General features: G+C 39.5%; 1 protein-coding gene across 2 annotated transcripts; it reads left to right on the top strand.

Moving 5' to 3' along the window:
- Positions 1-2,100: 2,100 nt before the first annotated feature.
- stat3 (signal transducer and activator of transcription 3 (acute-phase response factor)) lies at positions 2,101-24,525 on the top strand. 2 transcript variants are annotated; one of them, XM_084745175.1, is made up of 24 exons: positions 2,101-2,345; positions 6,816-6,965; positions 7,889-8,132; positions 8,265-8,357; positions 8,473-8,554; positions 8,688-8,788; positions 9,908-10,059; positions 10,467-10,625; positions 11,620-11,712; positions 11,847-11,906; positions 12,574-12,603; positions 12,701-12,794; positions 12,888-12,935; positions 13,113-13,196; positions 15,583-15,681; positions 17,046-17,181; positions 17,276-17,328; positions 17,422-17,516; positions 17,688-17,827; positions 17,915-18,136; positions 18,238-18,280; positions 19,968-20,027; positions 21,458-21,555; positions 23,342-24,525. In XM_084745175.1, the coding sequence occupies exons 2-24, from the start codon at positions 6,838-6,840 to the stop codon at positions 23,380-23,382; spliced, it is 2,355 nt and encodes a 784-aa protein (XP_084601301.1). In that variant the 5' UTR covers positions 2,101-2,345; positions 6,816-6,837; the 3' UTR covers positions 23,383-24,525. The 2 variants fall into 2 exon arrangements, with proteins under 2 accessions (XP_084601301.1, XP_084601302.1); XM_084745176.1 differs by lacking the exon at positions 19,968-20,027.
- Positions 24,526-25,974: the final 1,449 nt, after the last annotated feature.

Here is a 25,974-nt window from a genome sequence, read left to right on the forward strand (position 1 = left end):
AATGACTGACTACGTAACACGTAGAGATGCAAATATCATCCTGAATGCAGCTGAAGTGAGACGGCGCACTGTCAAGTTTCAGGAATGGCGTGGCACTTAAACAAATGTCAGAACACCAGAACACCCACAAACGTTTTTTTTTTTTTTTCCCAGAAACCAGGTGCAATCTTGTGTACTTCATCTGAAAGATAAAATGAATGCTCACACTGAAACTGACCATAATTCATGAATGAGGTTATCATTGTAAGATAGAGAAGACAATCATGCAGAAGAAGACAATTGGATTGTAATTATCTGAGCCTGATGCAAACTGACAATGGCGATGTTCAGTCATTGCCACCTATGATCGTGTAAGATGAGCACACAGGGCTCCGGACAGGAAGAAGGTACATCTGCCTCCATTTTCCTCCCGAGAGACTGTGTGTGATGTTGATGTGGTGTCCGCATGCAGAAGCCCACTGTGTAGCATGGAACACCATTAAAATAATCAATGGGCAGGGGAATGCAATTAAGGAGAGTGCTCCCTGTGAGCGCCGAGCAGGGTAGAGAACAATGAGAAGGACGAGGACAAGGATGTCTGTGTGTGTGTGTCTGTGTGTGTGTGTGACTGAAGAGTAAGTATGTGCATACTATATATCGACACTGACATTTTGTGAAGTTTGTGTCAGCATCAAGTGGACATTTTTATAAAAGAGCAAAAAAGTCAATTACAGACTTGTGAAGTCACATCTTTTTTAATAGATTTTTGACACCCCCAGGATGTGGAGAGAGAATTTCTGTGCGTTGAAAGATAGTTGTGAAGGAAAAAAATAAAATAACATATTGTGGCAAGCAGCACAGGATGAACTCTCAGCAACGTCCGACCCTTAAAGACACTGAACATAAGGTTCAAGCTACAGCTTGCCTCAAGAAACAGCCTGACACTAATAGTTAAAACTATAAACCAGCAAAAAATGACAGTTACCAACATAAACTACAGAAAAGACTGGGCTGTATAGACCTTATTAGACTGGGGATAGAATAGTTTTACATTACATCACTTGTGCCAGTGGTATATTCCTTTTAAATGTGTTCTCCAAAAAACAAAGCATGGATGTTTTTTGACAATCATCTCTGCAGAAGAGCAATGTTTTAATTATTTTGAAACTTTATTTCCGATTTAAAGTGAATTTTTTTTTTTAACAATCAACACGGGCCTTCATAGAAACAAGTTAGGGCACCTCTGTGCTTCAGAGCGTGTTTGTGAAAGTCAAATCAACGGATTTCGTGTTCGAGGGGGTCACGACTCAAAAAGATTGAGAACCACTGATTCAGCACATTAACATTAAAACACATGTAAGATATTGGTCCTGTTAAAAAAAAAAGTTTTTTTTTCCACCGTGTATATTTTGCCTTGTTTGGAGCTACTGGTTATTTAAAAAAAATGGAACCAGACTGCTGTAAGTGTGATGTAGGTCAAGCACCGCTTAATAGAGACAGATGTCACTTTAAAAAAGATGTTTTACTGCTGCAACATAATGTGACACATAATTACTCTTGGTGTTATTGATTCATACTCAAATAATGAAGCTTGCATTTTCTGTTGTGTTTAAGGCCCTCTCTTGCCTAACCACTTCAATATAAATAAAAGCTTTCTGACTAATATACTGCCTTTTATTTTTATTTCCTTTAATTGTATGAGTCTATTATGTTTATACTTTATTAAACAGTGTGTGTCGGCTTGTGTTGAATTCTATTTATTCACCTATTGTGAGGTGACTGCTTTATGATTTGGAGAGGTCAATAAATGAACAGCACTGGTGTTATTAAACTCTTGATGACGTCGGCACTGCCAGTAACTCAGATGACTTCCAGGCTGGCTGTTCCGTCGAACTGCTCGTCCTCCCTCCGCAGCGCGCCGACTCCGTGTGCTCTTCCACGGGGAGGATGCGCTAGAGAGAACAGCGCAATTGCGACAGCAGTAAACACGACACTCTCAACCAACCTCACCGTTAAGTCCCGCCTTCAGCGCTCGTTAGCCGCATTCTGATTGGCTGCGGCAGAGAGAGCGATTAGTATTGGCTGTTGGCGGTGTCAATTAAGTAGTTGATGGAGTTTGTCTGGCTGGAAAGACTGCAATGTAGGAGAGGGGCTCGGTTAGAAAGTCTGTGCGTATATTGGAGGAGTGTTTCCCGTGCTGTGAAGCTTGGGTACATAGTTAAAACCTTTTTCTGTGTGTTCTCACTCGCTTTTGTGTGTTCAGTTTTTAAATAAGGTTGTCACTGACTGTTACTGTCAGTGTTTTTTAGTCGAAAGAGTGACATTTTTTGAAGGAGAAACTTTCCAAAGGAGTAACAGCGAGCTAGGTAAGTAACAATAACGACTTCTGCTTTTGGCATGTTTTAAAACATTTTTTTTTTCTTACGCTTGAGGCCGGGTGGTTTTCATGAGGATGTTACCACTTTAATGCACAGATACATCTGTTATCCATAACGCTGCTGAGCTACAGTTGCAACACTGTGACGAGGTTATTAGTTATTCATGCTGGAGAAATCATTAGCTATGTGTCCGCGTTGTTACACGAGTCATTAAAGTGTTATAACGTTTAATCTGGAGTTCTGCTTTATGCTACAAACACGACTCTCAGTCGTGGCCCACGCAGGTGTGTTTTCTGTTTTGTTTTCTGGATGACCTAGTTAAATAAAGGTCACACACACCTCGTTTGTCGTTTGACAGGATTGAACAGCAGCTCAAGCTGTTACCTGGATGCATGCTTGGTTAGAGAAATCAGTGTAAATGTTATTAAGCGTTTGCCTCCAGTTGTCACGCCCATCTCCATCCCATCCGCGGGACAACACGTCTGCCACCTTGCACTGAGTCTCGGGTCTTCCATTCTGCAATTCAGATTTAGAGATAATCTGTCCAGATGTTCACAGAGTCTTGATTTTGAGGTGTATGGAGGGTATGCACCCTTGGTGCAGCTAGTGATGCTCCTACGCCTTTGATTGTGATCAGTGTTTTCTGACTGCATGATATGACATAAGAGTACTTCTGTTGCCACCTTTGTTTACAGATACAATAAAATAGAAAGCTTGCCTGGTAAGTGCTTTCTTTGTTTGCTCAAGGAAGTTCTAGCAGGAATATGAGTGGCATGATTTAAGGAATCACATTGTACTTCACTGTTGGCGCCACATGATTACCGAGCAATGGAAACTGGACAGACAGCACACATCTGGCTTTCCTGGCAAACATTTGGCAAAGTCTGCTGCTTGCATACCATTAAATTAGGGCTGCACATGGTAAAAAAAAAAAAAAGTCTTTCTATCACTACTTGGACAGATATCATAACAGCAGTTTGTGTCACAGTTAGTGGGAGTGATCATTTTTGCATCACAGTTTTCATTTTCGCTGAAACAAAACTATTAGCATCATGGGGATTTGATATTCGTTGGGGTCTGTATCAACCAAACATGCTTTGTTACCTCTGGAGCAGCCAAAGCATCAATGCAGCACTGCAGTACTTCATTATAGTGCTGCTTTGTCACACATCTCACCTTCATCAAAAATTGCAGCTTCTGTGATCAAAATATCACACATGGCCATATTGCGATTTAGAAATATTTTAATTAATTATGCATGAGATGGAGTTTAAAAACTCAGACAAGACAAATATGTTTAAAATATTAAAATGTTTAGGCTCTTTTCATTATAGACTAATGTAGAAAACGTTCTCGATTAGGCTAATCGAGTAGTTGTTTGGTGTTGTTTGGTGGAAAACGTCAATCAGTGTTTCCAAAAGCCCAAAGTGACATTGTCAAATGTCTTGTTTTGCCAACAACCCACAGAAAATCAGTTTGCTGTCATTAACAAGTAAATAAACAAGTAAATTTTGAACGTTTAAGAAGCCGGAAAGAGAGAATTTTGACATTTTTTCCTTAAAATATGACTCAGACTGATTAATTGGTTATCAAAATAGATGGCAGTTAATCTAATAATTAATGATGAATTGATTAATTGTTGCAGCTCTAGTTTTGGCTAATCTTGGAATTTGAATAAGTACCTGTGAAAGATTAGCGTCCTTCAGAAGGTCTCTAAGTGTGTGATCCAATTTGCCCCATTTGATGTGTGAGTTTACCTTCCAAATGAACGTTTACCTCTTATCAGCTGATAGGCCTGTTAGCCACTTAATGAAGGTGGTTAGTTTATTACTCTGTAATTCAATATAGTTCATGGAAAGATGTGATGAATGTAGTGCAAATAGACAATGCAGTAAAAGTCAGATTGTGCCAAGAGGTTTGTAAATTGAACTCAACGAGCCTCTTGGGTCCTCTCTTTCCTGACCAGTCTGGTTTCTTACTGTATCAGAGAAATTTGATATAAAATATCAAGTTCAGACAGTGTCAACCCAAATTCACCCTCAAATAGAAAGTGGCAAATACTTCCTCATATGATGCAATGATGAAAGGAATCCTGACTCAGCAACTCTTTGATGCGATCCACTGAGGGTTTTCACATGCCCAGAAATTCACACCATGCAGATGAACTATTTCATTTGTCAGAGAAAGAGGAACACAGGTCACATCAGTAAGAATAACTGTTTAAACCGAATTCTTGTGGCTTTCATGGGACGCTGAATTTGTTTAGGTGAAACTGAGCTCACACTTTTGTTTCATGTTGCATGCGTGAATAACAAAATACAAGGGACAGATTTTAACACTGAATTAGCAGTTTTTTAGGTATACCTGTACAATATTATACAATTCATGACAATAGATAACATAGCTTTTCATTTGAGTGAGTGTATCAATACCTTTTGATAATTTTTAGTAGAGCTGTTCTCTGAAATGTTCTCTGTGTTCTATGAAATATCTTTCACAGCCTTTTATACAAAAACAACAATGTGTAAACACACCAGCCTTCCTTACACTTAAGTTTAACTGTCCTTCCTCACAGTGTAGACACACAGAATCCCAAAATCAGTACACTGAGATTATTAATCAGACTTGTTCATCTTCCACAGAGCTGCAACAATTAATCCTTTATTAATCGACTATTAAATGAATCACCAACTATTTTGATAATCGATTAATCATTTTAAGTAATTTTTTAAAATAAATTGTCTGATTTCAGCTTCTCAGTTGTGAATATTTTCTGTTTTTTCTAGTCTTCTGTAACAGTAAACCGAGTATCTTTGGGTTGTGGATAAAACAAGACATTTGAGGACGTTGCCTCGGGTTTCGAGAAACACTAATTATCACACATCACACACAACACTAAAAAAAACATTTTTACTCCTTCGATTTAACTAATCAATCGAGGAAATAATCAAAAGATTAATTGATATTGACAATAAGCGTTAGCTAGCGCATTTTAACCATACTGATTATAGCGATCATTTTGGTCACGAAGTATGAAATTTTCAAACCATTTCATCTCTACGTTTTACAGCTGTCATTTTGAGTTCTCCAACACAAGTTAATGGCTTAATTCCATTTAGCTATGACAGTGGTCTCACATCTAATGTAAACGAAGGGAGGTTGTCATTACTTTTATTAGTTACACCTGTGTTTCCTGTGCTGGAATTGGTCAGAATGTCCTCTGTGGTGGAAAATAAAGTAAATTGTGTTTTAGCAAAGGATGAGTGATGCAGAGACACAGATGTTGAATGCAAATGAAGACATCTGTTTTAGCTTGTTCAAATGACTGTACCCCTAGCTGTGCCTCCTAGCAGCAAGAGTGATATCTGGAAACAGAAAGCAGAGCCTAGTTTCTTCTCAATAATGTAGTTATGCTTTACCTCTATTCCTATATTTAAATTCTGCTAGTGTACTGCGCAACATAGTATTGTGCAATCACTGTACAACCAAGTTCTTCCTAGTTTGACTCCGATTTTCAGTGATAATAGTTTTTAAAGGTTATGTAAGAGGCTTCTGTTGGTCGTTTAATATGGATGCGAGTGGAGACAGCTTTCTGCTGGATGTACTGAGTGTCTGGTTATTGTTGGAGTACAGTCAGAGCCCTCCAGGGAAACGGTGTAGCATGCTGCTGGTCAAATGAGTCAGCTAGCTTAACCTCCCATGTGGATCTGATGAACAATATTTGTCTCTGCAAGCAGCTAAGAGACTGTGTTGTTGCAGTTACTTTGTGCCCCTCAGGAAATCAATATGTACAAACAGTTGGTTCTGATCCAACCTTACCTCAAAGTCCTGCCTATTCCGCTTATGAACTGCTGAGGTGTCCGTGAACTATTAAGGATGATAATGCAACAGTGTCTAAAAGTTATGTAAGAGGAACAAACAAAGGATTCAGCTGGCCATTTAATACGGATGCTACCGGAGACAACTTTGTGTTGGCTTTACTGAGTGTCTGCTCATTGTTAGTGTGCAGTCAGGGTAACAGCGTCGCCTGAGAGATAAGAAAAGGGAGAAAATGAATATGAAGGAAGTGAAAAATTGCTGATCTTGTATTATGTTGAAAAACAGGCCTCTGTTTTTTTCTGGTTTCTAATCCAACAGTAGCTTTTCGACTGCTAAAGGAAGTGTGGTTTTTACCGTTTCTAGAGAACACACGTGGTGACTAAACCTCGGTCAGAGATCATTAATGCCTGTCTGCTGAGGGACTTAACAGCTGTTCGTGTCAACCTATATTTCTTGGCGGCAGCGCAGTGTTTCACTGAACAGGAAGTGGCTGCGTTGAATAGGAGGCCTCCCAGGGGCCTCTCATGATATTGAGAGAAAACCTTTTCTTTCTGGTCAGTGTCAGATATAAGTATTAAGGCATATTACTCTGTCTCTGCTTGATTAATGTTGTTACCTCCATGTTTTTTTTGTGTGCAGGTTTGAGGAGGTGTATGTCAGGATGGCTCAGTGGAACCAGTTACAGCAGCTGGAGACCAGGTACCTGGAGCAGCTCTACCACTTGTACAGCGACAGCTTCCCCATGGAACTACGGCAGTTCCTCGCCCCCTGGATCGAGAGTCAGGACTGGTGAGAAATAACTGAATTCCAGAGCTCTGTTTACGAAAACAGATTTTGTGTCTCCTGTTTTATAATGTGCACCATTAAATTGCTTTTATCCTCCATTCTCTCCAGATTGGCAGTGGGCCACTTACCATGACTTGCCAATAGTTTGCCACACAGGCAGCTATTGTGTTTTATCGTTTCTCGTAACCCTCTTCCTTATCGTGCCCTTTTTCTTTTTTTCTGCCATTACACCATGACAGGGATCTCATTCATGTTATGTATCACACTTGGGGTTTCCCCTGCTTATCTAACTCAAAGGTGGGCCACCTCTGTGTAACTGGCTGGCATTATGTTGAAAATTGCGACAAAAATGTGAAGACTATTGTTTTTATTCATGACCATTGTTTTGTGCTGACTTTCTATATTAGTGCAAGTTATGAATAAAAAAATATGCTAAACTTTGGGCTCATGTAGCACACCTATTTATGTGTAAATAAGTTGTTTTAGATAAATATTTAAATTGTAAATATTTTTTAATTAGCTTGTGACCTCTAAGTCCAAATCAGTACCAAGCAATACTAGGCCTACTACACTGGAAAGTTCTTTTCCTTCATCATTCTTAACTTGTCTTTTATCAAAAAATAGAGCCATTAGAGTGAAATGTGCACAGAAAGAATGCACAGTCTGCAACTGAGTGTTTTTATGTTCTCTGTCACTGTGTATTTTTATGTGGACCCGCATTCAGGTGCAGAATTATCATCAGAAATATTCTGATTTATTTTCTCCTTTAGTCTCCCTCTTATGGGATACAGGATGTTTTCTTGAGATCCTAGAAGCAGTTATGAAGGTGACGTGAACAGTTGACAGGAACAAGTTCAGCTTTTATCAGCTTGTAGAAGGAACTAGAATTAACCACATCCTGGTTATCTTATCTTCTCCTTTACAAGGGCTTATGCTGCCAATAAGGAGTCACACGCAACATTGGTGTTCCACAACCTCTTGGGGGAAATAGACCAGCAGTACAGCCGCTTCCTGCAGGAGAACAATGTACTCTACCAGCATAACCTGCGCAGGATTAAACAGCATCTGCAGAGCAAGTACTTGGAGAAGCCGATGGATATTGCTCGCATTGTTGCCCGCTGCCTGTGGGAGGAGCAAAGGCTGCTGCAGACTGCCACCTCTGCTGCTCAGGTAGAGAGGAGCTGCACAAACATGCATATTTCCTTTTAAACCCCATCCCACACACATTTCAATCAGAAATCAAGTCACAAATGGGTCATCACAACAGTTTTACATGCTAGTATGTGTTTTATTCTCTTGCAGGATGGCCAGGCAGCTCATCCCACCGGGACAGTAGTGACAGAGAAGCAGCAGATCCTAGAGCACAACCTTCAAGACATCAGGAAGAGGGTGCAGGTTAGTTTCCATCAAAGGCTCGCCAATTAAGTATTTGAATAAACAGCATTAAGAACCTTGAGCACTTTGAGAAAATCAGTCTGTCATAAACATGTAAATCATTTGTTTTCTTCAGGATATGGAACAGAAGATGAAAATGCTTGAGAACTTGCAGGATGACTTTGACTTCAATTACAAGACATTGAAAAGCCAAGGAGGTATAGTCTAATGAATGTTTTCTTTGCTTCAGCAGTGATATTTAGCTCCCAGATTAACGCTTATTGTTTTGTGTAGGCTTAAATGAATCACATTTGATTGCTGACCTATGACCCCTGTCCACCCTCTGTCCAGAGTTGTCTCAGGACCTAAATGGGAATAGCCAAGCAGCTGCTACCAGACAGAAGATGGCTCAGCTCGAGCAGATGCTGAGCGCGCTGGACCAGCTCAGGAGGGTGGGTGTCTAAGCTATAACATGTTCTGAGTGAGTCAAATAATATGTGACATATTTAACAGTTTGGATTGCCTTAAGTGCTTTAAACTAGAAACCTGTAATATATTTACTGTAATAAATCCTAAAAAGACCGTGATATGTCATCAATCATCATAGAGTTTATTTTCAGAGGCATTCGGCTTTCAGGATAATGTGCTGAACTGTACATCGACAGACAATTGACAGTTATAAACAGCTGATCAACTTACGGAGTAGAGCTCATCATTGCCTGTTATTGTCAAATTATAATGTTGCACTTGCCTTGCGCTCCTGCAGTGTTCCTGCAGCCTGCCTGAGGTTCCTCGAGTCAGGGGAAGAGGCGGCAGGGGGAAATAACTCGCTTTAACCATAGACTGAATATTAAATAGGATTTTAATATTTAATATACTGTCTATGGCTCCAATTCATTATTTGGACTGTAATACTCACTTCTGGACATGTGACTGTTAAATATTGCTCCTGAAAGTGAAGCAGAGAAGGCAATAATTGATCAACACAAGGATAATAAATCATTAAAGTCAGGCTGTGCACCTTCATGTTTGAGCTTGTGCACCATAAAATTAACAAGTGCACTTACAAAAAAAGGAATGACATATCTAGTTTCAAGGTGATGTGGTTCACGGACACACCCAGGTTGGGGTTGTTGACTAACACAAATGGCAGAAAACACTTGACTGTGGAGTTGCCTGCTGTTAGATTAAAGCAGCCACAAGGAGCTTTCATATTGTGCTGATTTAGTAGAAAAAGCAGGAGTGTTTCCACCGCCATAACCACAAAATGTAACGGCAAAAATGAAAATTACCCAAATAAAAATCTCCTCATTTTCTCCTCATCTTATTGCAGATTTAGCGCTCCAAGTCACACTGACCATCGTGACTTTGCCAACAGTAAAAATAACAACTAATCTGACAATTATAAATGCATGGTTGAAAATTTGAAAGAATGTTGGATCTTTTAAAGTTGTAGGTTGTTATGAGGATATTAGCACAGTCACTGTTGGAACGACATTGACAGTTTAGACCAAAGATGGTGTTGATGATTAGGCCTGTGTCTCACGTTTCCCGTGTTCGTTATCTTGCAGCAAATTGTGACAGAGATGGGAGGCTTGCTGACCGCCATGGATTACGTACAGAAGAACCTGACAGATGAAGAACTGGCAGACTGGAAGAGGAGGCAGCAAATCGCCTGTATTGGAGGTCCACCTAACATCTGCCTGGACCGCCTCGAAACATGGTAATGAGGGATTCAGATCGACCATCGGTCACATGAATGATCAAGCCTATTCCAAAAAAGTGGTTCAGGTTGTGGAAGCTTAATTTAAACAACCTTCATGGGCTTTTTTTTTCTAGAGCCCAGGTAAATCAGGTGCTTAAAACATGGGAGCAGCTGCTGTCCTGTGGATGTATTGGCTGTATAATAGATGTAGAAATAAATTTGTTTAGTTTATTTTGATGATTGCTGTCCCATGGGCGATATTGAAACATATAATTTGAATCTGCTGACCACAAATGGTCAAGATGTTGCAACAAACTGCAGTCATGTTTTCTCCGCTCTACTTAGCCAAAATATTCCTGCTGTAATGTGCTCAACCGCCAGTATTGTCAAGTTTTAACTCGAGCTGGGTGTCATTTTCTAACCAGGATCACATCCTTGGCTGAGTCTCAGCTCCAGATTCGTCAACAGATCAAGAAGCTGGAGGAGCTTCAGCAGAAGGTGTCCTACAAAGGAGACCCCATCATCCAGCACCGGCCCGCCCTGGAGGAGAAGATCGTGGACTTGTTCAGAAACCTGATGAAGAGGTACTGCATGTGACAAATCTTCATTGTACATCTGCACAGACAATTGTTCGCAAGTTTTATTATGATCTGCATTGATATTCAAGGGCCATCTCCAATAAAAATGGAGTAATTTAGTCCACATCACAACTATAACAATGACAGTGGCGAATGGAAACGCAGGAATTACTTTCAGAGTAATTTGATAAACAATAGAAACACTGACAGCCAATCAAAATCCACAAAATATTGTAGTATACAGGTTACTTGTTAAACACTTGAAATTGCTGAAAATTACACTTAAAGTGTTATTTCCCCTGAGACATACTGCCAAAAGGTCACTGGCCTTCAGATCTCTTCGATCTTTGATTTTGACGATCGCTGGGATGCCATCAATTTAAAGTTGACTCATAAAATGATGAATAAAAATTCTCTTCAAAAGAGGACAAACTCTCGTATCAGAGTGTTTGATTCTCCGAACTTCTCTCGTCATGAGCCCAGATATCCTTCTGGTTTTCTGTTTGTTTCTCTGGCAGTAACAGGTCGTCAGTATTCTTTTCTGTGCATGCTGTGTGCCGCACAGATCAGTACAGTTATACTCACTGTTACTGTAATTATCATTCTTGGTGTGGACGGCCCTTAATTGAAGACTGAACAGACTTTTAAATCAGAGTTTGGGTCCTAATTAGGCCTCAGTAAAGTTGTATATGTATGTGTATGGCTGTAGCTGTTTTGTTTTGTATGTGAAACACTGTACACCTTGGGACAAATTTCAGAAAAATATCCTGATAATAGAGTGAAACCAAATCAAATCTGTTGTGGAAAGAACCAAGCTTTCAGTCGAATCTCACAGTCTTCATATAGCAGATGTGATGACATCTGAGCCATCTCCATTCTCTCAAGGAAGACTGAGATCAATAGCAGATGGACTTTTGACCTCAGATTCTCTTCACCCTGTGATATTCTGATGTTTTCTGGAGGGGGTTTTCTCTGACACACGATCCTCTCTGTCTTTTAGTGCTTTTGTGGTGGAAAGACAGCCGTGTATGCCCATGCATCCAGACAGACCTCTGGTCATAAAAACAGGGGTGCAGTTCACAAATAAAGTCAGGTAAGATGCGGGCTTCAGGAAAAACATACATATTTTTATACATTTTATGTGTCCCATTTTACAGAGAATGCAGCAGTTGTCATTTTATATCCTGATCAATTTTGTTGACAATATTTGTTGTCTTGTTTTTTTAGGTTACTGGTAAAGTTTCCTGAACTCAATTACCAGCTGAAAATTAAAGTTTGCATTGACAAGTGAGTTTTTTCTTTGTCTTGGGATTTTAACATTTGTATAAACAGGGTTCCTACAAAGTCCTGAAAGTGTGGAAAATGCTTAATTGTATCCCTTTTGTTTTGTGTTTTGTCTACACAATTACTTATTTAAACCAAAAGCCTTTAAATCTACTGCAAGGAGCTTTTAACTGGTTATGAAACAGTCTCAGTCTTGTTCTTACTGGCCGCCATCAGGTCGGATTCTCTGTGAAATCAGCTGAAACGAGCCAAAGTTACAGTATCTAGTATGTTAACCTGTTAAAAGGAAGAAGGAGGGGAATTTCTTTTAGATTATTCTGGTTCTGACATTATTTTTTGTGGTTTGGTGGTGGAAACGCTGCCGCCTTTTTCCACAGGGGCTTCCAAAACCTGCACAGTATGAAAGTTTCTTGTAGTAGCTTTAAATATTTGAAATGAATGTTGTTCATAGCACGATAAACCCTCTGTTGATCCCTTACTCAGTTAACAAGCATTAAATGAACATGATCAGAACACGTGATCAAAGTTAATATGAACAGCTGGGAAAATAAATATAATAAATAAATATAATAAATATAAAATAAATTGAATTTTACTTTTTAAAAGCTGTATGAAGCCTAGACTGTAGGAGAAATTACTGCTTTACTGATTTTAAATGCTTATTTTTCAGGGAATCTGGAGACGTGGCTGCAATTCGAGGGTAAGACCTTCCGGACACTTTTTTTTAAGCCTGACCATTTACTCCATATCGTTTTAGAAAAGAACCTCACTTTCTGCTTTTCCCTGATTTTTCTCAGGTCGCGAAAGTTTAACATCCTTGGTACCAACACAAAAGTTATGAACATGGAGGAATCCAACAATGGCAGCCTGTCAGCAGAGTTTAAACACTTGGTGAGTTCTAGATGCAGAACTCTCGCTGGTAGGCAGTGATGAATTTCTGTGATAAAAACCTATTGTAGAGTGCTGACTTCCTGTTTGTTACAGACCCTGAGAGAGCAGAGATGTGGCAACGGTGGCCGGACCAATAGTGATGTAAGTGCTATTTCTTACACTTGAATTAGTGCTAGATAATGTCGCAATAATTTGTCAAGATATCTGTCTGCTGTGTTTTCAACTTATGCAACAGTTTTCTTGACCTTTGATACACATGAACAGTCCATGCTGTCGAGTTTTTATACGGAAGAGGTCTGAATAATCTGCTTTCCCTAGGCCTCTCTGATTGTCACAGAGGAGCTCCATCTTATCACTTTTGAGACAGAAGTCTATCACCAAGGCCTGAAGATCGATCTGGAGGTTAGTATCACGTCTCTGTATCTTTTGGTTGGAGACATTTCTGTATTCTCAGTTCAACTTTCATGCAACACCAGGAAAAGAAAGCAGGTTTAACAAACTCTGAGTCTAATCCTGAACTCTTGGAATCTTCCAAAACGGCTGATCAGAATTAGTTGAAAGCCATCATCAGTGCAGATACTGTGATTCACCATGGCAACAGCCAAATACAGAGCAGAGCCTCCATTTTAATCCCATGGAGGTAGAAAAATGAATGCATGCCGGTATGAACAGTGACATTTATCTTAAAAAATAGGAGTGGAGAACGGGCTACAGCAGTTAACACTAGTACATTTTATTCAGCATAGTCCACTCAGTCATCATTCGCTTGACATGAATTTCCTTAATGAACGATAAAGTGCGACCTTATCAGCTGTAACGTGTCGGGGACAAAATGTAGGCAGTAGCAACCGAGGATGAACATATGAATCAGACAGATAAGACATAATTTAGTGACGAACCTCAGAGTGTAAAGTCAGTGATTTTGCAGGTGTCTATGTTCAAACTGACTGTTTTTAGACATCTATTTTATTTGACATCTTGCTCTACGACAGTCATAAAAACATTAGACCCTATACAGCTGATACTCAAAAGCTCACTTTTAAACTATTTTTAGTCCAGTTTTAGAATCCTGAAGTGGTTTCAGCTGCACCAGAATCGTTCTCACTCATCGCCAACATGATATTACAAGTATGTTAGAACTGTTCCATCAGTGCGACCAATCGGAGTATGACAAATGATTATTTGTTGATCAGTGTCTAGGCGACGGTAAACATTTCAGTGCAGGGGAAAAGCTGCCTTGATGTCCAGAGTCACAGAGAGAGATGTTCAGAGATGACTGTCTGTGTCCTTACATTGATGATTGATCATAAAAGCCGTCATGTTTAAGTCATTGTGTATCAAGCTAATATCTAACAGGGATTTCAGTCAGTGTGTCTAAAAACATAAACTTATTCAAATTTATATGTTCCATTATGTGCTATCAAAGCACAGTACCTGATCCAGTGTTTAAGTTATCTCTCTTTCTGAAATGGAAAACCTAGAGTTTCCCTTATCTCAGGCTTAACAAACTCTTTCACTAAACCCACACTCAGAAGTCAACAAAACTAATCTGTATAAACCCGACAACAACTGTCTTCTTCGACAGCCTGTACAAAGTAAGTCACCGGACGAATAAGTCATAGACAAAGTCTTCTGCCTCCGCAGACTGTCACCACATTCAGCTACTGAATGAGCTGTTAAAGATAATCCTCCTACATCAACCTAGTTATTGACCAAAGTGAATCCACTGATGGGAGGGCAACTGACACTGAATATTTCTGCTGAAGCAAAGTTAGATTGTTGCAACTTTCCCCTCCCTCTGTGGGTGAGAAATGTGTTTCCCTGAATAAACAGACACCAGACATTTGGGTGTCATCATAGCATGTTACGATTGATTTAACTTTCATTTAGTATACATTATGTATTTCCTCTAACCTCCAATGCATTGTATAGCTCCCATCCAGTGTGCGTGAGACGCCAAGTCAGATTACAACAGGCTGTGTCTCCACAGCATTTGTAACATCATCATTTTTGTCTTTGTGGCAAAACAAAGATCTCCCTCTGGCAGACTCTTTGGTATTTGTTTGTTATGAAGACAGACTGTGAGACAAGTCAGCTTGGATTATTAGTCAAAAGACACAATGCTGCTACTGTTTATTGGCTCGCTTTGTCTATTTAAGCTTTGGCCTCAACACATTTGATAGCACATTAAAACACACATTTTCCCTGTCGCTCACATAATGAATCTGACATATTATCATTTCATTATCAGGATTGGCTTCATTGGCCAACAACATAAATAAACATCTATTGTGAACATTACAAAAGCAAATGCAAGTGCAAAGAAGTAATTGTTGAATAAGTTTGCATGCATGGAGTGGATGATTATGTACAGTATATGGCATATCTATATATACTATATACAGTGTGCAGGATTTATATTGACAGTGCATGATGATGTGCACATGTTAAAATATATTCAAATAATTGCCTTTGCATTATTCAGTGAGTGACCCATCATACTCACAGACTATGTGCGCGGTCTGCATGGGTTTCTGTACAAAGGCCAACCTTTTTTACTCAGAATATCTCATGCTAAGAACAGCAGCATGCCCTCTAGGTGTAAGAGCAGAAAACATGAGAGTACATCTGGAGGAAGTTCCGTTGCCAAACAATGTACTGATATAGAAGCAGGACCACTTTCCCATCATTATGTGTGAGTGAATGTCGGGAAGGAATGACCAAACTTTACAAAAGAGAAGAAGATACTCCAAACATACTGAAATATGTGTTTCCTCTCTTTGTGCAGACTCATTCCCTGCCTGTTGTGGTCATTTCAAACATCTGCCAGATGCCCAATGCCTGGGCCTCCATCCTGTGGTACAACATGCTCACTAACCACCCAAAGGTAAGACAGCACCCTCTGGTGGAAAGGGGCTGAACGAGGGCTGGGCGATATGTCTTCAAAATAATATCTCAATATTTTTAGGCTTTTCCATGATACACAATATATATCTCAGTATACACATTTTCTCTACAATTCCATACAGTTACAGTCTGGTGAAACAAAATCAGATACCACCATATTTTAGATGAAATGCCTCCATGACTAAGTGGGTAAAGGCAAATGATAGAACAGTCTGGTAAGTTTAGAAAAGTAAATCATTTTACTGTAATGCAGCCTTTAAGTCCAGGAAAAGACAACACGTACAACACTTCTTTATCATGATATAAGAATAACCAGAATCTAGGCCAATATCTAGTCTCATATCATAATATCAATACAATATAATGTCAATTTATTGCCCAGCCATAGGCTGAAACCTGCTTGTGGAGAATGTTTCCACATTACATTTGTATATTTGTTTGAAGAGGAAAAATTAGATGTTTTTATGCCTCCGAGGTGGTGACAGCTGTGGCCGGAGGCATTATGTTTTCAGATTGTCCATCTGTCCTTACATTCATACTTATGTATATACTTCAAGAACACTTGGAAGTAATTTCTTCAAGCTTGGCACCAGTGTTCACTGATTGGATTTTGGTGGTAAAAGGTCAAAAGCCACTGCGACATCACGTCCGTCCCATTCTTGTGTCAGGATGGCATCGTGGGGAATTTCTTGGTGTAAATGTCAACTTGGACTCAAGAATTCCCACGCTAATTCTGATGAAATTTCACACAAATGTCTAATAGAATAAAATGATGAAGTGATGACATTTTCTATTCAAAAGGTCAAAGGATAACTTCACTCTTACATCATAATGTTCTGCAAAAATGATTTCAAGTCTTTTATTTTGAAAACTGACCAGACACTCTATGCCATTTCTGTGTCTGACTTCCTGCCCGGTCGATCTGCTCTGCTCAGCTTGACATGGCATCCATCAGAAATAGACTGGGCGAGTGTTCTCCCCGGATTCCACCACCGCCGCTTGTTATTCCGCCAGACGTTCCACACAGCACGCCGTGTAGAATAGCCCTGAGAATAGCCGCGGTGGCCACGGCGCTGCTGTAATTTGACACAGCCGTGCCCAGAGGAATCAATCCGGCAGCCCTGTAGTCTCCTTTTTGAAAATAGTCTATAAGTTTAGACAGCATGTTTCTTACTGGAAATTATTCACTAGTCATACGTGTCAGTATAGCGATGACTCACTTTCCACTCCACTGTACGCTCCACTGCATGTATGGACAGATTGGACAGATATTAACTGCTCTGTGACTGGTTGGTAGAGGCATGCAACTACAAGGTGATAATTCTAGTTAAACTTCTTTGGCAGAATGTGAACTTCTTCACCAAACCTCCAGTGGGGACGTGGGACCAGGTGGCTGAGGTGCTAAGCTGGCAGTTTTCCTCCACCACCAAGCGAGGCCTGACCATCGAACAGCTCACCACACTGGCTGAGAAGTTACTAGGTGCGTCGTCAAGCCTAAAAATCTCCAAAAACATTTAACTTTGCAGCGTGTCATATGTTAATATGTGTTGTTGTTTTGTTATTGTCCAATCCAGGGCCTTGTGTCAACTACTCTGGCTGCCAGATCACTTGGGCCAAGTTCTGTAAGGTACTGCCAACCACATCTGGTCAAATTGTTCAATCTGCCATCTTGCTATTGTATTGCTTCAGTGGGAATCATTTTTCCCCTTCCCCTTCGCAGGAAAACATGGCTGGCAAAGGCTTCTCCTTCTGGGTGTGGCTGGACAACATCATTGACCTGGTGAAGAAGTATATCCTGGCACTGTGGAATGAAGGGTGAGAGGTCGTCCTTTGTTTACGGACCTTGAGCGGTCTTTGGAATTGCCTGTTCGCCGCCTTTCGTATTGTAGAAAGTGTTTTGACATGCAATAGTCAACAACTTTAAAATAGACTCACTATTTTTAAATGCAGCATCTATTTATATGTCACCCTGTTGCTTTTCTCCAGGTATATCATGGGCTTTATCAGTAAGGAGAGGGAGAGGGCTCTTCTTAGTCCAAAACCTCCCGGCACTTTCCTTCTGCGCTTCAGCGAGAGCAGCAAGGAGGGGGGCATCACATTTACATGGGTGGAGAAAGACATCAGCGGTGAGTATTTGTGGACTTAAGCTGAGGATATTTACAGGATTTACTTTATTTGCTGTTTTGACGCTGAGCTTCCTCGAATGTTTACAGGAAAGACCCAGATCCAGTCAGTGGAGCCGTACACCAAGCAGCAGCTCAACAGCATGTCTTTCGCCGACATCATCATGGGCTACAAGATCATGGATGCCACCAACATCCTGGTGTCGCCCCTCGTGTACCTCTACCCTGAAATCCCCAAAGAGGAGGCTTTTGGGAAATACTGCAGACCAGAAGCAGCTCCCGAACCTGAGATTGGAGGAGACTCTACAGGCAGTAAGTCACTGCCTTATGCTTTATGCCATCCTAACAACACATGTGGTTTAGCGTGCTTCCTTATTCATTATTTTTCTGAGCCAACATTTTCTTCTCCACAGCTATCCAGCCATACTTGAAGACAAAGTTCATCTGCGTTACCCCGTAAGTATTTATCACAACCTTTCTTATCTTTAACTCATCAGTATTTGCAGGAAGGCGGTTTGCCACTCCGTGACTTCCACTTATGTTTTGCACTTCTTACTAGCTGCTAGACAGAAGTCCGCTTTGCGTGTTCCTGCTCGAGATCTGCACTTCCTTTTTTTGTATGTGTTGCCAAATGTTCTAAGAAAAGCAAACAAAGTTGTTTTGCTTTCACTGTGAGTCATCACTGTCACTGGAGGAACCAAGTAGAGGGTTCCTACACAGTATGGAATCTGATTTTTAGTCATTTCTAGGTCTGGATAAGTATGGGAAAAACAAAGGAGGATATAGAAAATTATTATTATGCTGTTGTCTAAAATATAAACATGAAATTCAGATTCTCTAAAATTAAATTGATAATACGAGCAGAGTGTGTTCATGGCATTTAGAGCAGGCAGCCAGAGCAGCCAAAATGTTCTCCACACTTCCCCTCAAGATTCTTGGAACCTGAGTGCTATCTAGTGAACCAGCCCACATTTCCAGTAGTTTTGAGTGGAGCCATTGTAAAACAATGGACAGCAGCCTGTAGAATATGACACAGCCTCTTTGGTTCCCGTTGAAAACCAACTTTTCAGGTTCTGAACCAATTTATTTTTAGTGGAAATGCTCGAAACAGTCCAAAATTCGGCGCTTGAACCAAAACTGGAAAAGCGCCCCGTGTGTGAGAGCACAGGCCAGGCGTGTGACTGAACACACACCTCTGCACAGAGCTGCCTCCGCGGCTGTGCGTCGCTGCCTGCATCACAGCTCTGCTCCTCAGAACTGTCCCGAATCCAGACATCCATGACCTAATTACTTTGGAGCCAAATACATGAATATCTTTACATCTTTACACAGCATCACAAATAAACAAATATTAAGCTTTTCTGAACGTTTATGTATTATGCAGTGATGTGCTTAACAGACAGGTTAACAGAAACCACACTTTTATTGCTGTATTCATCATTATTTCCATGGAAACAAGGCTGCACAGACTCCTGGTTCCTGTTTTTTTTAGAAATGGGGGGAACAATAATATAATATTTCTTCAGTATGTTATATGAGTATAGGTAGGGCTGGTTACTTTACTTCCTCTTTGGGCAGAGATGTTTGACAGTGGAATGTCGTCCAACTTTTTGCGTAGGAGTGTCGACTCAGCAGCCACGATGGATAAATGCGAGTTTTCCAAGGGCCTGACAATCCTGAATATAAATTCTTGTTGGCTAATGATTCCACGTGGGAAAATGAAGTCAGACACACACATTGTGGAAAATCATTCAATATATCCAACATATGGAGTCACAATCTTCTGGTTATTATTTAGCAACATAATGGCATATAGTCAGAATGCAGCATACATGTTGGGTTTTAATATAATTTCTTTAGATAATAAACATCATATTATATATCTAATCTAGAAATAGCAATCAGACCCGACCCTGATGTCAGATATTGAAAGTAAAATAAAACACTGACTCTGAGTTCATGTTGCTTTTCTTAACACAAAATATCACCTGTGGAGCTCGTTCACCTGGTGTGACAGCGTGAGGTGGACTGACATCAGAGGAGTGTGTGTTCAGTCCAGTTAGCCCCGCTGTGTGCTGTGGTTGGTCGTGGGTTTGATGGCGTTGTGAGGTTTGCTCAGTGAGATCCTGACCTGTCTCCGTAGGTGTCCCTCCGTGTTCATGGACTTGCCGGACAGTGAGCTGCTTGGGAACGGATTCCCAGGGTAGGCGCTCGGGAAGGGGGGGAGGTGGCATGTAGGGCTGTGTGTGCATCTTGTCACTTTGTTTGTGTGTTTGATGGGTGGGCGTCAGGGATGTTAGTGCAGCACCCCCACCTACACACTTCCTGTTTGTGTTTCCAACTCACCGCCACTTTTCCTGGTCCTGATGCACCAGCACCTCCTGGCATTCATCAGTCTGTCATTTGATTAAGGTCACCGGACATTTGTGTCATCATTCCTCAACCAAATCCATTTTTATGTATTAAACAGTCCAAAGTAGGGGTGTCATGATTCTGCAAATCCACGATCTGATTTGACTTTCAATTTTTTGATTCAGCTTTTCGATTTAAACTTTTTTTTATGTTCCCAAACAGTTACGCCATTGTTTGACTATCAAGCTTGATTTATAAAGATTTTTTTGTTTGTTTAATGCCCCGACAACTGTAATTTACATTATACACATTTTCAAATTCTTTAAAAATAGTCTAATATTCAAATGTGTGCTACATCTTTTACGTGTTGTTTTTTTCTTGAGACACATGCCAGATGCTGCAAGTTGGCAGGTGTGGAGAGAAAAAACAAATGCTGGAAGAATCACCGATTCAGCCTTTGGTTTCGATTATTGAAATTAAAAGCACATGTCGATCGATTTTCGATTTAGTTGAAATTGTGACACCCCCTAGTCCAAAGCATTAGTGCCAGGATTGCTTGAGAAAAATTCGATTCCTCTTTTCTTAAGCGATCAGAAAAGGCAAAAGCCATGTCAGTTTGAACAAAGACAAAGAGAAAAGGAAAAAAAAAAAATGATGGCCGGTTTGATCCACTTAATCCACTGTGCTAACCAACACGTTGATTTTAGAGTAGCTTTCATTAACATCAATTCAGTGTTAAACATAAAGCATTTTGTGTTAGTGTGCTTAGCACTGCCTGAAGTAGAAGCGGTATGCAACATGCTCAACATCTGTCCAGTCTGTCATGGTTGAATTTCTTATGTATTTTTGTGTCTAAGTATTCATCAGTATTTCATCACAGATGCATCCCATTTATCATCTTTCTAGGGCATGACTTTGCATACTGACACGAATGCTGACTTTATCTTTCTATGATGAGATTCATTAACCACCTGTGTGTGTGTCATATGTGGTGCAGAATCACAGCCTGTTCACCTGTTGTAGCTCAGAGGTCAGTGCAGTGAAGACAAACTGACGTACACAAGTTAGTAGATGAGTAATAGCGTATCACTTGTGGTAAAGTGCAATGACAAAAGGTGTTATCACTTTAGTTATATCGAAACTATTTTGACTAACACAATCAGTGTAGCAGGAGTTCATGCGTGTGTGCGTGTGCGTGCGTGAGCATCAGTGTTTGTAATTAGTGTTTCAGTTTGTAATGTGAATCCTGTCCTGTTTTTTTGTTTGTTTGTTTCTTCGCAGCACAAACTCTGGAAACACCAGTGACCTGTTCCCCATGTCACCCCGCACCCTCGACTCCCTGATGCATAATGAAGCTGAAGCTAATCCAGGACATTTGGGTGAGTCAGCGACACACACACACACACACACACACACATCTGTGTACTTTTGTAGGATGTTCATTGAGGCATTAGTTTCCCGATACCTTAAAGGGTAATTCTGGTATTTTTAAACCTGGGCACTATTTTTAAAATGAGTGTTTTCATCAATAGAGACTGGGGGCTTTGGAGAGGGCAGCGCTTCCCAGAATTGACTCTCTGCTCTGCTCAGTTTCTAAAGAAACCATTTTGTTGCCATAAACGGTGTATGTGGTTGCGCAGAGCCCCCAAAGCCACCAGGAAGCCCCCAACAGCGTAACGCAGTCATGATCTGAGTTCAGCACCAAATCCGCCGTTCATTGTCCCCATTTAGTTTAGTATTTTTGATTACGACTTTGTTCCTAACATTTAAAGTAAATGTTTTAAGGAAAACGCAGCATCTGTTTCATTTTGGCAGATGTTATAAAGCAGTAAGTCTGTACGTTTTCAAGAGTTTCTTGACGTAGGGGAGCCCCGGTGTTTCTCATTCATTGTCTTTTTCAGTAGGTTTAGATTACTCGGGTCAGCTTGGGAAAAAAATATTTCAAGAGTTTGTCACAGATCTAGTCTCATTTCTATCTAAGGTGCACCACAAGCATGCCATTAAATATTAAATGCATGCAGGAGGGTTTGGAATCCCCCATACTATAATTTCACAAAATAGGGGTCTCCAAACAACATTTTGCATAGGGCCCCAAAAAGCTAGAACCGGCCATGTATTTAAGTACCTAACCCCTGGTAGAAGCACTAATCCTGCGTTCTTTCCCAAGTTTTTCAAATGCAAACTCCCACTCAGCAGTTAGGAAAAGGCAGTGACATCAGTTAGTGTACAACTTTATAATAACCATCATTCATAAATGGCTAATTGATAGTTAATTATAGTTATTTCACTGTTAACAAACATTGAAATTGTAATGCTATAATTTCTGTTATTTTTTCATTAGTTGGTGCAACATAAAATTATTACTTAACACTTTTTTAATGGTTAATTAGTTTGTAAACCTTTAATAATATTATTTAGATGGCTGTTATAAAGTTTCAGCTGGTTATTATAAAATCTTGCGTACTTGTATATGTGAACTTATGTAAGTATTCTACTGTTTTTTGGGTAAATCCAAAACATGACCTTTTAAGTAAAAGAAAGTTAAGTAATTTTGCTGCCTAAACTTACCCATGTAGTTTTTGTGCCTTTATTTTGAAAGTTTCCTCGCAAGTTGCAGATTGATTATTGCTGACTAAAATAGACTCTAGACGGGAAACTACAGCGTCATAGTTCGAAGCATAGGGCCACTGAAGTTGAAGTGTATGTCGTCTATAAACCCTATCTGGATGGTAATTGTAAGTTACACATATAAGCATATATAAACATTATTTGAAGGTTTGTTAACAGTGAAATAACAAGTAATTAACCCTCAGTTTACCATTTGTTAATGCTGGTTAATATAAAGTGTTAGCAGTTAGACGCTGTCTCCTCAATTCCTTCAACCTAGGGGCAACATAATCATGCAGAAACCTGCGTCAGGTCACATGGGAAAACGCTCTCAGACGGACTTTGGAAAATTGCATGTTTGGATTTGAATACAGAAGGAACATAACGCAAAGCTACAGAATCATGCAAAGCCCTCAAAAGCCCTTTCTTTCCAAAAATGTCTTCACTATTACCTCAAATTGGTCGTCGCGAAAATATAAGTAGAAGAAACGCGCACACACAGTGTAGAACCTGATCGATAACTAATATTAATCACTTGTTTTTGTATTTCGTCTGCAGATTCCCTCACTTTGGACATGGATGTAGCGTCGCCTATGTGATTGACGAGCTTCTTCATTTTCTTTCTTTCTTGATTTTTTGTTGTGATGGGGGGGTTCGATGATGATTCCTTTCTCCCTTTGTACTCACAGTCTGCCTGTACAGTTTGTTTCTTGTTCCTGTGTGAAAACGACACTTTCACACCAAATGGATTTGGATGATTTTTGAAAGACGCGTGCTGACTGTCCACCTGTAGCTCAGCGCGTGAAACCGTTGACTGATTCTGACCTGTTGTATTTTACACCGTATCCTCCTCCCATTTAGTACTTTCCCATCTTCGTAGATGTCTTAAGTACCTTCAGTATCTGGAAATGTATTTTTTGAAAACATTGTATTTTTGTGTTATTGACTTTTAAAATGGTTATGAATTAATGTTTTCTTTTATTTTGAATAAGAAAATGTAACAAGAATAATTGTTGTATAAGCTATGATGCTGTTGTGCTTTGGTCGGTTTTTATGCGTTTAATGTTTTTTCAGTATGTTTAGTCGAGTTTTTAATCCCTGCCAAATATAATGTCACAGTTGTTTCACAATTCCTGGGTGTTATTTAAAATAGTTTCCGTTTCATTTCTCTCAAAGTGGAATATTTCTTAAATTTCTGAGAGTCATTTGAAGTGTTAAAAAAACTAGAGAGAAAAAAAAAGACAAAGAATTTAAAGCACTTCTGTGATTACTTTCCCGGAAGCTTTTTTTTTCCCCTCATGGTGTTGTGAGAAATTACGTGACCTAGCGTGGAGAAGTGGTGCTGGTTTTTTTGTCCCTGCCACTTTAAATACTGTCATTTGTGATCATGTGAATTGCGTTTGCTTTTGAAATTAGCAGTTTTAATGTTTGTTGCTCCTGAATTCACCTGATATGATCAGACATGTCGTGTAAATCATTTTATGAACGTTTTATTTTTAGGGCGAACTTGTTATCAAAATAACCGTGAGTGTTAAAGAAAGGTATTTCACTATGACAGAGTACACAGTAACGGTGTGTAGCGGTTCACTTTTAACCTTTCACACAGCTGAGTTAAACTAGTCAGTTGAGTTTGATACAAGCCACATTTGTTTGTCTGTTGAAATGACACGAGGTTTTCTGTAAAATACGCTGTAACTATTCATTATTTGACAGAGGGCAATAAAAACAAGTTAGCACTGAAACTTCTCTGATCTATTGGTGTAGTTTTTAACTTGCCTGTGCTCAAGAATCGCAAATTTAAATTTAAATCTGGTGAGGAATCAGAACTGATTGATGTTCACATTTTTTACTTTATATTAAGCAGAATTCATTGCTCAAACATTACAGTAACAGGAATAAAAACCTTACAATAATATGCATAAAGTGTATAAGGAGGAAATGCTAAACCACTGCATAATATAATAACAATAACAGAAAGATAAATCTCTTAAACAAAAAAATAAAAGTAGCATTGTTAGTGATGTGATAACAGTGAGTAATTTTGTACGTATTGTTGGGAAAATATTTAAAATTATATTGAAAAGATCAAACATTTGTTTATTCAGTTTTAAAGTTGTTCAGAACATTTTTAGACATTTTTTACAAATTTGGGTGCAAAAGAACAAACTTAAAGCAGAAGAGCAGAGAGTTTGTGGGTTTTTTTTTTTTTTGATAAAAGCCTTTATTGGTTACATGACTTGTTTCTGCTGTTTTTCAAAAAGCTCAAGCATTTTAGAATATTATTATTATTAGATTTTGGCAACTCAACTTGTTTGAGACTTTACACCTAAGATTGTCTGTTGATGTGGAATTAAAATACCCTGTTCTCCAGGTTTAAATGTACAGTTCATCCTGAATGTTAAAATGTGTTTTGATTTCTGAAAATTGGTAATTTGGTTAAAAACAATATGTAGCAGTAAACTTGGGGCTCCTGTTGGTTTGCCTTCTTTTAGATCCACAGCAAAAAAAAAAAAAAAAAAGGGAAAAGAAAAAATGTTGCACTGACTCATCCACTTAATCCTTTCATGTGCAAAAAGTAAACATAATCAGAGAGGCCCCACTTCTAACTATTGTGAATTCAAATAGCAATTAAACGGCACAGAAAATCAACTCCATGCTCGTTTTATGGGTATTTTAGACAAAATTACAGAGTTTGGATGAATAAAAGTGAGACAAATGTGATGATAAAGTGGGAAACCTACGGTGGACCCATGGATGCATTACACAGTGGTGGAAAGAGTACTAAAAATCTGTACTCAAGTACAAGTACTGTTAGATTACTGAAATAAAACAAATACTTAAAGGAACAATATGTAATAATTGTGCCTCCAAAAATGAGCACTACAGTCCAAATAGCAAGTTGGAGCCATAGACTGTGTATTATTTAATATTTAATATACAATCTATGTTTGAAGCGAGCTGTTTCCCACCTCCTCGCCAGACTCGAGGAAGCTCAGGCAGGCTGCAGGAGTGCAAGACGAGTGCATACATTATAATCTGACAATAACAAGGGACGACAAACAAAAAAGTACAAACAAAAGTCCACTCCTCCGAATATACACGACTCCATCAACAAATTGCTAGAATGAATCTTTATAAACATCTACTCCTTCTAAAAGATTATTGATGACTTCTTATGACTCATAAAAAGA

Source organism: Lutjanus erythropterus, chromosome 19, assembly GCF_056507025.1.
Source record: "Lutjanus erythropterus isolate fLutEry1 chromosome 19, fLutEry1.hap2, whole genome shotgun sequence".
NCBI classification, from domain to species: domain Eukaryota; kingdom Metazoa; phylum Chordata; class Actinopteri; order Lutjaniformes; family Lutjanidae; genus Lutjanus; species Lutjanus erythropterus.